The sequence below is a fragment of the Scatophagus argus genome, chromosome 6, assembly GCF_020382885.2.
Source record: "Scatophagus argus isolate fScaArg1 chromosome 6, fScaArg1.pri, whole genome shotgun sequence".
Lineage (NCBI taxonomy): Eukaryota > Metazoa > Chordata > Actinopteri > Scatophagidae > Scatophagus > Scatophagus argus.
This window is the reverse complement of record NC_058498.1, coordinates 10,274,360-10,288,080: the sequence shown is the minus strand read 5'-3', so window position 1 is coordinate 10,288,080 and position 13,721 is coordinate 10,274,360. Positions and strand designations below refer to the sequence as shown.

The window sequence follows — 13,721 nt, the reverse complement described above, 5'->3', positions numbered from 1 at the left end:
CTTTTAACTGCTCCATGGCTATTTTCCAAACAATTAAATTCAGTGTAAACATTTCCAGTTGTTATTCACACTTTTCTTCCTCTATTTTTCTCTCTTTTGCCATCAGCTTGCAGCCCTGGCACCTTCAAGTCCAAACAGGGAGATGGCTTCTGCTTGCCCTGTCCAGCCAACAGCCGCGCCAGCTCAGGAGCATCCAGTGTTTGTTCCTGTCGAAACGGTTACTACCGCTCGGATACAGATTCTCCAGACTCCGCGTGCACCAGTAAGAAAAGACTCTGTTCAACTGAATGTATAACAAAATGCTGCTATTGCAACTCTTTTAAAAACAGACAACTTCTGCATGTTCATGTCCCCAGTCAAAACACAGAAAGGGCTTCATATCTCATATTCAGACAGTCATGAAACGATAAGTAGCCATCAAACAAAATTCTTGACCTTGTGGTGAATGTTCTTCCAAACTTATGTCTTTGTATTATGCCCTTAATGGCTGATAAAAAGCCTTTAGGAATATTTTTCCCACCACACCACATGTATGGCAAACAACTGTGCTTGCTTCCCCAACGTTATCCAAATCTTTATCATCAAACCCCTCCCACGCCTCTCCGTGAAGGCTATCTGTTCTCAAGGCTGCCACCCCTTTACAAACAGACAGTGGAGGAATTTTTCAAGTAGCAGTGCCTTCGTTAAGAGCAAAGATGCACACGTAGGAACTAATTCATTTGTCAGTGAAGAGAGAAGAAGATCCTTTTTTCTGTTGCTGGGGTGGGGGTCTGATTCTCCCACAGTGCAGTGAGAGATAAGGCGCCGGTAATTGGATAAGAATTGCCAAGGCTCTGCCAATAGTTTGTCTCGCTCGCTCCCCCCCAGCACTTACACACATACACACGCATACATAGACACAGACACACAGTGGAAATGAGCATACAATTCAAAATTGAACTCCTGTCCTCTTTTTTTTCTGAAGAACTGCTGGAACAGTCTCTTGTTATGAGGGGAAAAATGTTCTTGTTAATGCACGAAAAATGTGCTAATATCACAGCATAAAAAAAATTCTTGGGCCATGAATTGTGTTGATAGCAGCTATGGAATAATGAATGTTTGTGTTTATAATGATATGTAAACTGTATTTGGCAATATGAATCTCTGTCTATTGTCAGTATGTTTCTGCACTGTCACCAAGGCAAATTTCTTTACACCTATTGTGCATGGAGATTAAATTCTTTCCCAATCCAAACCTATTTTCCTCATCTCATCCACACTTTACCTCCATTTCGCAGCTGTTCCTTCGGCACCACGCAATGTCATCTCAAGTGTGAACGAAACCTCGCTTGTGCTGGAATGGAGCGATCCACGTGACTTGGGTGGTCGTGAAGACATCTTCTACAATGTCATCTGTAAGAAGTGTCTGCCGGAGCGAGGAATGTGCTCAAGGTGTGACGACAATGTTGAAATCTCGCCACGCCACCTCGGCCTGACCCAGCGCCGCGTGGCTGTCCGTAACCTACAAGCCCACACACAGTACAGCTTCGAGATCCAGGCGGTCAATGGTGTTTCCAACAAGAGCCCCTATACACCTCAGTTTTCTACAGTGAACATCACCACAAATCAGGCCGGTAGGTATAGCTGCAGCCGCGTGGTTATCTGTCAAAGATCAATATTGAACTTGTAGGCACTGCTAAGTTTCAAAGACTGGAAAAGATACAAAAGAAGATTTGAGTATATGTTCTGCATTTAAGAAGAAGAGATCAATTTCTTGCATGCATGTAGGAGTATGTTACATATTTTCCCTTTGAACAGGAATGGAGAAGGAAGACATTCTTCTGAATGAGCTTAGAACGAGACCTTGTTCACACGCCCACAGCATTCTCTGTACTAACATTGCTACAAATAGCAATAGCGAGGCAGTGTGTATTCAAAGTGTTGAACCTTCAGTATTTGAGCTGCCCACTGCTTCCAACCCACCGCTCCTCCAGCCCACAGCATCAACAGTAACTAGGCCAATATAGCAATCAGTGCTGAGATTAAATTTTATGGGATCAGGAGAAACCCAGTTGATGCATGGATAAAATAACTTGGGGTAGTAATTACATGTGCTTCTTATAACACTAAGATGTACAGTGTAAATTAAATACCATCAAATTAAAATAGATACATAGGTATGGGGGTTATCTTTGTTAAGATATTGTTAAGTTTACTTGGTTCCGTTTATCTTAAATGACCTTACTAAATATCAATGTTGTTGAGCTCACTCTTCCTTTTTTCTTTTTGTGAGTTGGTCTCTTTGTTGAGGTTCTCCCAGGGCCCTTAAGTTGTGCCTTGGATGTGTTTAGTCGCTATGTTAAATTTCTGCAGGCTTAGACAACACCAAGGATTATCCCTTGCTCCTTTCTCCATCATCTCCCTCTTCTTGCACTTGTCCTCCTCACCCCTAACCTTGTGTTCCTGCCCTTAAAAGCTTTAGGAATGCCTTCTGTTTGAGGGTCTAGGACGCAAAGGCCCCAAGTGAGGGCATAATTACTTTATGAGGGGTCCAGCAATGGGCTCACGGGGGCCACTGTCCACCTTTGGGTATTTGGGGTCAGTTGGGTGCAGAGAAGTAGTAAAGGGAAAGGAGGGGGCCAGAGAGCATCAACCGTGATCAGATTATCCTCTGGTGTAGTCCCCGGACCATCCCTGTCTGTGCATTCACCTTTTAAGAAGCAAAATAAATAGCAGGGTGGTGATAAGCCACAGAGGCCACCTCCATGGTTACTGCAATGTCTTCTCCCAGAGGAGGGCCCCTAATCCTCTGGCTTGAGTAACCAGGGGATCTGTCCAGGAAGCATTGTCTTCTGGGGGAGAAAGAGAGATGTGGAGGGCCTTGGTGGATGGGGCTGGCATGGGTGGGAAAGAGGCAGGGAAGGTTTGGGATGCAAAGAGAGGGAGGGAGAGGGAGGGAGAGGGAGGGAGAGGGAGAGAGAGAGAGAGAAACAGAAGGTCTGTTCACAAACACAAGCAGGAGGGAGAAAGGAAATGCAAGGGGGAGGATCAAAGAACTAAAAACTGGGGATTATAAAGCTTGAAGGAAGGGAACGAGACTGAGACAGAGCAGAGCTGGAGATCTGTAGTGGTGAAAAGGAAGATGAAAAGTGAAGAGCTGAAGAGGACGGGGAAATTAAAGGTGATTGTGTGAGTATAAGAAAAAAGTGAGGAACTTCATTTTGAAGAGAAGATACCACTGGAGATACAGTTGAAGTTATGAAACCAAAGCAATGGAGTAGACTGAGAGGAGGGAGTGAGTCAGAGGTACAGAACAAGCCTGAACTTACAAAAGAAGAAAGAGAGACACTGAGGCAGACACGCTTGGCCATTAATAGGCACATATGAGCAAAGCATCAAAGCTCAGGTGGGTGGGGTGCCAGTATGTTTATACTTTTCTGTGACTATGTCTCCATGAACCAGTGCATGCATTGTTTGTCGTGTTCTCTTTATATGTATAAATGGCGCAGTCTATATAGTCTACCCACATTTGCATGTTTACATGCTCATTACAAAATACATATAGTTTCTTCTTTCACCCACAAAGATGGCTATAAGGAAAACATGACTTCCTCTGAAGCGTGGGGTAAAAAAGTGCAGCAGAAGTTCAAAAAGAGTACAGTTAAAAGTGTTCGGCGTCTGTAAGTGTGTGCTTGTTCCGAAGATTGCAGACACTTGCTGTATGGCAGCTGGAACTGCATGTACCAGAAACTTATCCATCAGTTTTGCAGTTTGATTCTCTTGTCACAGGAGAATTAGATATCCCCTCTCCCTCCCTGAGTTGTCCAGGAGGGAGAATTTGAACATTAGTGGGGAATGGTTCTGCATACTAACTATTGGCTAAAGCTTTTCACAAAGCCCACAGTCTAAGACATTGTATCTGGGCTTCTGTGGACACACAAAGGGCATAGAACTTGAAAAGACATAATATAGAAAACGATAAATAAAGCGGATTTTCCTTTATTTGTTTTGCCCTGTGCAGCTCCGTCTGCAGTGCCTACAGTTCACCTGATGGCGGCCACAGCGAGTACCATGAGTCTGTCCTGGCTGCCTCCAGAGAAACCCAACGGAATCATTCTGGATTATGAGATTAAGTACCATGAGAAGGTAAGCGGCAATGTAAGTCAACGCCTCTAATTCAATCCAATTTCGTTGACTTGCATGCTCTCTGTTTCATCTGTGTTTCTGTAAATGTGGAAAACAATGCCTCTGCTGATAAACACATGGTTGCAGTGAGGCAATTCACCATTTCCAATCTTAGCTTGTGTGATCATCCTCCCCTACTTATTTCCCTCTTTACATTCCTCAACCCCTCCTTCGTCTCTCTTTTTCTCCTCCCAGTCCTTTCCCATATTTCTATTATGTTCTGCCCTTTTCTGTATTCTTAATTCCATCTCTCCCTCTCGCCCTCCCTCTTGTCCCCCATCCTCTCTCAATCCATGCATTAGAAAGTTTCTGTATTTTCCAGAGGCCCAGAGAGTTGTGACTGGATTTGTCTGAGGTAGAGAACAAAGGCACTTAGTGTATATTTGTGCTGTTTGTGGTCTTGTCCCATCAGATTAACACACTGGCTACAATCTGTCAGTGTCCATTTTTCTCTCACTTGCTCTTGTCTCCAAATTTTTTTCACTGACCTATATGGTTTGATTGGACAGCCATTTTAGGGAGGGTAGAGATCAGAGGGGTGATTATGATGAATGGGACAGCATATGGGGTTGTTATTTGGCATTATTTTCATCCTTTTCTTTGCCTTTGCAGGATCAGGGTGAGGCCATTGCCCATACCATGACTGCCCAACGCAGCAACGCTCGCATTGAAGGTCTCAAGGCTGGTACGCCTTATGTGGTACAGGTCCGTGCCCGAACAGTGGCTGGTTACGGCCGTTACAGCAGCCCAGCCGACTTCAGCACAAACCTGCAAAGTATGCTACTCTCATACTTACTTCATTACCCAGGGATATATTGAGATATTTGTAGCTTAGCTGCAATACCTTTATAATGGTGCTGTGCAAAAGCTTATGAACATAATGGAGGCTCAAAAGCTTACAGAGCTAGAAGCTACTATGCCTATTTGTAATGGAAGAAGAACTTGAATCCTTGTAAAAAAAGAAAAAAAGTTGACTCATGGTGCAAATCTACCATTTCTTCGCAATCAGTCAAGATGTCAGTCTCAGTCTTGCTCTACAATCATACTCATATATAAGAAGATAAAGTAAAAAAAAAAAATTGTCTAGCTTACATTTTCATAGATGTACTTGTTAGTTCCAGGCTTGCTCTCTGAAAGACAAAAGGGCATTGTTTTCTTGATATAAGCGAGAATTCTGAAGTAGGTGTGAGGCATATAAGCCTTAGTTAGACTTAAGGCAGAGCACATGGAGTGGCATCTTCAGCTCTACAAAGGGACTGCAGGAAGTGTGGGTGTATGTTCGTAATAAGTTCTCCAATTAACCACTTTTTCTCCATAAACCCAAAGCTGATCCTCCAAAGTCATGGCAGGAGCAGCTACCACTCATCGTGGGATCAGCCACCGCCACCTTGGTCTTCATCATTGCAGTTGTGGTCATTGCTATTGTCTGCCTCAGGTCAGAATCTTAACTTTTCCATCAATCTCTCAAAAATTCAGAGTGTGTGAAAGATGAGCCTGAGCAACTTGGGTAGCAATGGTAAATAACAACGTGGCAAAACACTTCTACGACTAATTAACTTTTGTTTGGTCTACAGAATATGTTCAGAGAGTAAGGACTTACAGACACATTTGCAGAAAATAGTTTTCCTTCAAGTTGAACAAAACTGCGATAGCTTTAAATGTCAGCTTTGATTGCATGTCCTCCAAACCAACCCAGAACAGTCTCAGCGGATTTCTATGCCACCTGTGAGGCCACTGAATGCCAGATTAGCTCTCTGAATCTGTGAGTAGTAAACAGCTTTGGCCAAAATGCTACTTTGCTCACTGGACACAGCATGGTGGAGCAGCTGTTGGGCCTGATAGGCCTGCCCTCATGGCCCAGCACTCAGAATCAACTGCGTGGATGCCCGACCACAAAGAAACCAGATGCGCCCCTGTCTGCTGGGCTCAATTGACTGGGAAGATGCGAGCGGTTGCTCAGACCTTTCAAAAAAGTCTGACACTGAATCAGCTGGGTCTAACCACACTCGTTTATCCTTATACTACTCATTTGTCAAGCAGCAAACGCAATGCGTGTGTGTATATATGTGTGAAAGGTTGGCACCCACTGCTGACTGGCGCCCACTGCATTTGCTCCACAAGCCAGTTCAGGCAGCGGCTGACAAGCGTGGGTATCGGTCACGCTAGACTGAATAATAATCTCCCTGGCTCCCCCTCCTCTCCTTCTCCCTCCTGCCTCTTCGTTCTCTTCTATTTTCACACCGCTACATTGTGTCTCTCTCAGGGTCTTGGCTTAGCCACTGCTCTGACTGCCACAGAAGACGAAACAGAAAATCGTAATAATACAAAACACAGAGCTTTGGCATATTCCGGAACAGAATAAGAATTTGAAATGAGATGCAAATCACCATCGGGTATTATTGCCCTGGTTACTGGTTAGACAACAAAGGAAGCACATTAACATATAATTTCAACAACCCAGCCCCCTCACTCATCGTCTTTAACCCCCAACCACCACCACCCCACCTCCAGTGTAGATGGGACACATTTCAAGAAGAAGAGGATACAGAAATTGAACGACTGCATAAAGGAGGAAAAAAATGAGTAGAAAATTTGATCAAAAAAAAAAAAGGAAAGAAAGAATGACAGCAAGAGAGCAAGAGTCCATGAGAAGAAAATAAGAGATAAACTGAAATGAAATGAACAGTGTGATGTCTGAAGGGCAAGGAAGGCAAGACAGCTGAGCTTGCTGTTTGTGTCAGCTTTTGTCTTGACTGTTCGTTTTGGGGTTACCAAGAGTAAATGGCTCTTACTTGCTTCTTCAGACAATGATATGATAGCCTTTTGTTTAGACTCGTATTGCAGTCCCCAAGTATGAATCATTTTACAACCAGACATTGATCTAATCTATATCTACAATGTATCCTTTGCTTCCAATGCATAAAGACACATTCACCAACCCACATCATGGTGCGGCTACATCTCTGCAGACATTATTAGGGATCTGTTTTCTCCTCATGCCTTTGTTCATTTCCAGTATTTGCACCATGCTGTGTGAAGGCCACGTGACTCATTTTGTGTTTTCATCTGTCTCAACAGGAAGCAGAGAAATGGTTCAGAGTCAGAGTACACAGAGAAACTGCAGCAGTACAGTAAGTCTCTTTGCTGACATGCGCCTCCAACAACAACATACTTAAACTTGGTTATAACTCAGCATCTCAAACCATTAACATACATAACATGAATTGTCTTGATCACCCAGTGCAATAACAAATTATTAAGAAGAATCTCGCTTTGATCTACACTTGGTTGTTAAAGCATGTTTTCAGAACTTTGCACAGTGTAAACTGAATTTTTGTTCGATAGCATAAATTCACTTTCCTGTTCTTGCCACTGAATCCCCAATAGTAACGCCGGGAATGAAGGTCTACATTGACCCCTTCACCTATGAGGATCCCAATGAGGCAGTGCGAGAGTTTGCCAAGGAAATCGATGTCTCCTGCGTGAAGATCGAGGAGGTCATCGGCGCAGGTAACCCACCAAAGCTCCTGAGCTACAGGGGGAAGACTGCTAGTCACCTCCAGGCCATACCGTTAGAGGACTTCACACAAAGCGGTACTTTCACTCAATTCATCGCTAGCCCTCTCCTTGCTCCTACCCCTCACTCGTCACATGTTATGAACCCCAGATGTCCCCAGCACTTTACTGTGTTTTAAGCATTACTAGCTACAATATGTCCTCTTTAAGTTAGTGTGACTCACAGTCTGAGTACCCTACATTGTTTGCAATGCCAGTGCATTTAGAATAGCCCAATACCTTTTGTATGGTGGATTATCATTTTACCCATGTCCCAAAAACTAAGCCCAATCCTGGAACAAGAAAGATGCTGTGTAAGGAGATTCATTTAGTTGAACTAAATATGATACAGCAGTCATTCTTAATTGAAAAAAATCTTTCTGAATCTAATGGAAGCAGATTTTAAAGCCCCATTCAGTCAGGATTTATTTCTCAGGGAGACATTTCAATTTGGTGCATTGGTGTGGTCTTTGTCTTATCTTTTCTGGTTAATTACAGACCTGTTGTTTTTAGGCACACTTGTTGGCCTTCCATTTTTTTTTTTTTTTTTGCTTCCGCTTTTTTACTTCTTATACAGACACTCTGTGTTTAAGGTATGCTCTGAGTATTGACATGAAGTTTCCCTTGTCCAAATTTTGAATTTTAGCAGTCCTATGCATTTGAGTTTTGCACAATTTAATTACATTATTTTATACAAACCTATTATTTGATTTCTGAGGTCAAGTTTTTATTGAAAGCTCATTAGGGGAATCTAAGAATCAGAGCAATTCCTGTTACCAAGGACCATGGCTAATACTACATCCACCTGAGATATTAATCCTATCTGGTTGGGGCATAAGATATTTAAATGTTTCTAGTCCAGGATTGGATGTCTCTGACCCTGCTCACCTTTAAGTGTCTTAAGAACCTCTTTATAAAAGAGGATTCCTACTGGATCACTATATTTTACCCCTGTTCCTGACACTTACACTTGTTCCACTATGTGGTTGTGTCCCTTCCTTTAGAAAGCCTGTTCAACATTTGATGTCATAGATAGCAGAATATTTTTTGTGTTTGATATATTTGATAGTAATATCTCTGCTCAAAAGCTGCAGGACTGTCCCAAGTGAGAGTGATTTTCTTAGAACTGTATCTGAACCAAAATGGAGGACATTGTGATGGCAGAGATGGGAGTCCCTACTACTGCTTCTGCTACTACCATTACTACTGCTACTACTACTACAACAGCTGCTGAGGCTACTACTTGAAACCCGTCGCTTCCCAGCATTCGCCTTTAAAGTGATGAACCCTCAACCCCTGTCTTCCCTGTCCCCCTGCTCTCCTCTACCCCTTCCTCAAACCATCCCTCCATTCCTCCATCCCCTGGCCCCTCTCCCCCGACTTCCCCTACTTAATCACCTTTGCATCTATGTTGACACACATTGCTCTCATCACCTAATTTGTCTTGCCTTCTTGCACATGCCTGGTGTAGACTCTAAACGTAAAGCGTCCATGACCCCAAGAACACCCAAGCTTCTCTCTCCACCTATCTCCTCCTCCTGTGCCCGCTTCTCCAGCCACTCTGAAGCTTAGCACTCCCCCCTCCCCACCCCCCCCCCCAGCACTCCCAACACCCCCCGATCCTTCCCCTTCCCCCTCGGTCCCCCTGAGCTCGTCTGACCCTGCTGCCACATTTTTTTTAAATTTCACCCTGCATTTTTTTTCCCCAACTCTACATCTCATATTCCGTCATTGTGCCTCACACTCACCATGCTGTTTCCTTTATTATTTGTAGCTTAACAGTACAAAGTCACTGTACGCTTCCCCTATCGCCACCATCCCTTGACAATGGCCTAGAGTTGTGTCTTTTCTTGCAGTTCCCCCTGTCCCACCCCTCCTGCTACCCTTCCCTGGCTCCTTGGTTCTAACCAGTTAACTGTCCCCTCTCCCCTCTTTTCCCCCACTCTCCTCCACTCTTCCGTCATACCTCTCTCCCCTCCATCTCTCTCTCTCTCTCTCTCTCTCTCTCTCTCTGCTGTTTCTCTGGCTGTCTCACCTGGGCTCTCACAGGAGAGTTTGGGGAAGTGTGCCGCGGTCGGCTCAAGTTGCCTGGGCGCCGGGAGATCATTGTAGCCATCAAGACACTCAAGGTGGGCTACACTGACCGCCAGAGACGAGACTTCCTGTCCGAGGCTTCTATCATGGGCCAGTTCGACCACCCCAACATTATCCGTCTTGAAGGTGTGGTCACCAAGAGCCGCCCAGTGATGATTGTGACTGAGTTCATGGAGAATGGAGCACTAGACTCTTTCCTAAGGGTGAGGAAAAAAACCAGGCACCCCAAAATCACACAACACACAAGAATAGTCTACTATTATCCACAACCTATAAGCTTGCGTTTGTGATTTTATCAATACTGCAACACTGTCGAGCAAATAAACCCATCCAAATCTGCTTGATCTTACTTTTATTTATCTCACTTTCTTTGGAGCCATAAAAGGTCTTCTTAAGCTCTGCTGCAGAGCCCACAATGGATATCTGACAGATTCTGCATTGTGGCAATTGGTGACATTTACAAAGAGATCAGTCTCCAATGAATCACTGCCTCAAAGTCACATCATACATTGTCTGCCTGAGAAAGGGGAGTGATACAAGGAGATATAGAGAAGAGAGGAATGGAGACAGATAGGTAAAGACACTTTGTAAAGTGATGGGAGACGGCAGATGAGTATAGGAGGACATAATACGTGACGAAACACGGCAAAATAAAGAAAAATAGGACAAATGAAATAAAAAAGAGATAAACATGTATTTCTTTTAAAAAGAAAAGCAACCTTGATCTGCAATCAAATTTATCTTTGTCATTCTGTCTCTTCTTTTGCCAGCTCAATGACGGTCAGTTCACAGTGATCCAGTTGGTTGGCATGCTGCGTGGTATCGCAGCAGGCATGAAGTATCTGTCAGACATGAACTATGTGCACAGAGACTTGGCTGCCCGTAACATCTTGGTGAACAGTAATCTAGTGTGTAAGGTGTCTGATTTTGGCCTATCTCGCTTTCTGGAGGATGACCCAACAGATCCCACCTATACCAGCTCCCTGGTGAGTCAAGATATAAATGTGTGTATGTGTTTGTTGAAGTGTTTTCATGTTTGAAATCAGTGTTTAAAGGTGCTACAAGTAATGTTTTAACATCAATACATCACTGTGTTAATTGTGGTCCCCTTTACAAATGAATCACAAAAATTGCCAAGAATGAGTGTATCTGGAAAATAGATCTGTGTCAAGTCTGTTCCCACATGACATGACCATTTTGGGTATAAAGAGAGTTTTCTTTCTTCTCCTGGTGAGTGACAGGTGCAGGTGGGAAAAATAAGTACTAAAAACAATGGACAAAGACAAATATACTTCGGCTGAATTAATGTCTGTGTCTTATTTTTGGAGTCTTGAAAATGCTTCCAAAGGGGAAAATTATAGACACTTTTGTGGGGATGTAAAATTTTTACTTGGACATGTTGCAGTGCTTTTCCCTAGAAGCTGCAGCAGATTTCCAGGAATTTTACGAGATCTGTATCTGAAAAATCAATGAAATACCTAATATGAGCAAATTTCTGGCTCCTATTGTCACATGACAACATGTAAAATTGGAAAAGCAGGTTAAGGCCCAAAGGAAAGGATCCTTTGAGAATGAATGCAATTGTCATAAATGAACATGAGCTCTGGTTCAAAGACAGGCAACATCCTCTGGCCTGTATCAGTAGTTTATAGTTTGTGTGTTTCTGGGCCTGACTTGACTTCCCAGAACAGGAAAAGGGCTCTTTTGTCAGTGCAAACAAGTTAAAGCTTTCTAAATATATTGAAAATACAGATCATAAAACAAGTGATTATAGCTGATTGAAGAATCACTCCCAACATGTCTAACTTGTTTATTAACTCAAACGAAACAGCAAAAACACCAATGAAGAGTGAGGAATGACTCCTGGTGACAGGAAGAAATGGTGTTGATTGGAAGACGTGTTTTTTTGTTTTTTCTTTTGAGAGACACTGCTGGCACAAGATGTCACTCATTAAATTGTCTGGTAAACATATGAAATGATTCCATGATTATGATATGTTGATGTTGAAAAATACAGTTTGTAGCACATTCAATATTCTTATAACCTCATGTGTTTGTACATATCATTTTCTGTAACTGTGCTACTAATCTTGTGTGTATGTGGTGTTTGACAGCATGCACCCATGTGTTGTGCATCATCAATTTCCTACGTTATTCTCACCCTCTCTCTTCCTGTTGTATGTGTGTGACTCTGTGTTTGTGCTCCATCCCCCCCAGTATTTCATGCTCACCTACTCATTCGCATATCCACAGGGAGGAAAAATCCCCATTCGCTGGACAGCTCCCGAGGCAATTGCCTATAGGAAGTTCACCTCGGCCAGTGACGTGTGGAGCTACGGCATTGTCATGTGGGAAGTGATGTCGTATGGCGAGCGGCCGTACTGGGACATGAGCAATCAAGATGTAAGCTGATATGATTTTTTTTTTTTTTACCATAATGTGGTATGCATACTTAATGTGACTCGATGGATAGATAGATAGACAGAGAGAGGTAGAGACTTACTATCACTGTTCAAAAGCCATCCTCTCTCTGCATACGTATCCACAATTACCCCTCAAAGCTAATTTGTCTGTGGTCCTTCTTTCTATGTGTTCCCTAAAGCATTTTTTCCTTTTTATCTTTGATTGTCCTATCATTTCCCTCATTCATCCTCTTCTATCCTCCCTCACTCGCTCTTTTCATCGACTCATCTCTCTCCTTGTCTTGTCCGTCCCCCGTCTACACCATACTCTGTGATTAGAACTGATTGTAATTTCTCTGTCGTCCTTCCTCAGGTGATAAATGCAGTGGAGCAGGACTATCGACTGCCCCCACCCATGGACTGCCCCACAGCACTGCACCAGCTCATGCTGGACTGCTGGGTGAAAGAGAGGAACCTGCGACCCAAATTCACTCAGATTGTGGCCACGCTGGATAAGCTTATCCGCAATGCTGCCAGCCTTAAGGTGGTCACCAACAGCACACAGTCCACTGGGTAAGCTGTAATACTGTGATATAAAAAGTGTGCTGGTCATACTGAGTCCAGTGAAAACCCTGTCAAGAAAAGCTCTAGAGCAAATGCTGTATCTTGTGTTATTTTGGTGAAGCTGAGTTTTATGAGATGGATTAATGTTTTTCATAAAGGCCAGTAATGACTAATTACAGCCAAGGCATCAGAGTGTGCGCTGACTGATTTCTAAAAATCTTCCCTGGTTTTCTCAAGATAGTTTACAGTAACAGGTTATTATTTTTACTGAATGAAGTCACTTGATTTCTCCGCCTTGAGAGTACTGGCCAAACCATTTCATTTGCACCCATGCCGGAGCAACTCTGATAATGATTTCCATTGTGTAAATATTCCTTATCCAAGCCGATACAGTGTACGTGAGTCACTCTGACTCAGCTGTAACAATCTCTTCTATAAAGTGCACATTTCTTCCCATACAACTCTTTAGTTCTCACAAATGCAGCCTGGGCCATTATGCAAATCCAAATTGCTAAAGCTCAATGCAGCCCTTAAAGCGACTCCTCTGCCAACTGGGAGCTCAATCAATGATGTCACATCTACATTTAGCTGCACTACCTCTGCCTGGAACCTGTTTCTTGGAAAGAATTTAGAGGATAGATGGTGGCAGAGTTGGAGTGATAGGGAGGGGGCTGACCTACCTATCCGTCCCTGCATCAGGGTCTCTCTGTCTTGAGGGAGGGCCGCAGACAATCCTGGTTTGGGCTCATGGGGGAAACTAGGGTCTCGGTTGGCCACCGGAGTGACGTTCTTAGAAGATTAAGCTTGCGGTTAATTAGCTCGATTAAGGCGATGCAAAAAAGAGATGGGAGAGCCTTTTAATTAGCCACTAACGAGATTTTAAACGGGCCAGCGGAGAGGTGGCCTCCTGCCGACAAACTTAACAAGGGAGAAGTGAGAGAT

At 43.5% G+C, this 13,721-nt stretch overlaps 1 protein-coding gene across 8 annotated transcripts in view; it reads left to right on the top strand.

Annotated features, from left to right (window-relative positions):
• Positions 1-13,721, top strand: part of LOC124060262 (ephrin type-B receptor 3-like) — a 59,035-nt gene that overhangs the window by 38,627 nt on the left and 6,687 nt on the right. For 2 of the 8 annotated variants that reach the window (XM_046390993.1, XM_046390990.1), the window contains exons 4-14: positions 107-262; positions 1,278-1,613; positions 4,001-4,137; positions 4,777-4,939; positions 5,491-5,599; positions 7,243-7,295; positions 7,552-7,674; positions 9,769-10,016; positions 10,584-10,799; positions 12,067-12,216; positions 12,589-12,788. In XM_046390993.1, the coding sequence (XP_046246949.1) occupies positions 107-262; positions 1,278-1,613; positions 4,001-4,137; positions 4,777-4,939; positions 5,491-5,599; positions 7,243-7,295; positions 7,552-7,674; positions 9,769-10,016; positions 10,584-10,799; positions 12,067-12,216; positions 12,589-12,788 (1,891 nt within the window). Of the gene's footprint in view, positions 1-106; positions 263-1,277; positions 1,614-4,000; positions 4,138-4,776; positions 4,940-5,490; positions 5,600-7,242; positions 7,296-7,539; positions 7,759-9,768; positions 10,017-10,583; positions 10,800-12,066; positions 12,217-12,588; positions 12,789-13,721 lie in introns of all 8 variants that reach the window. The other 6 variants (XM_046390992.1, XM_046390984.1, XM_046390986.1 and 3 more) reach the window with 5 other exon arrangements.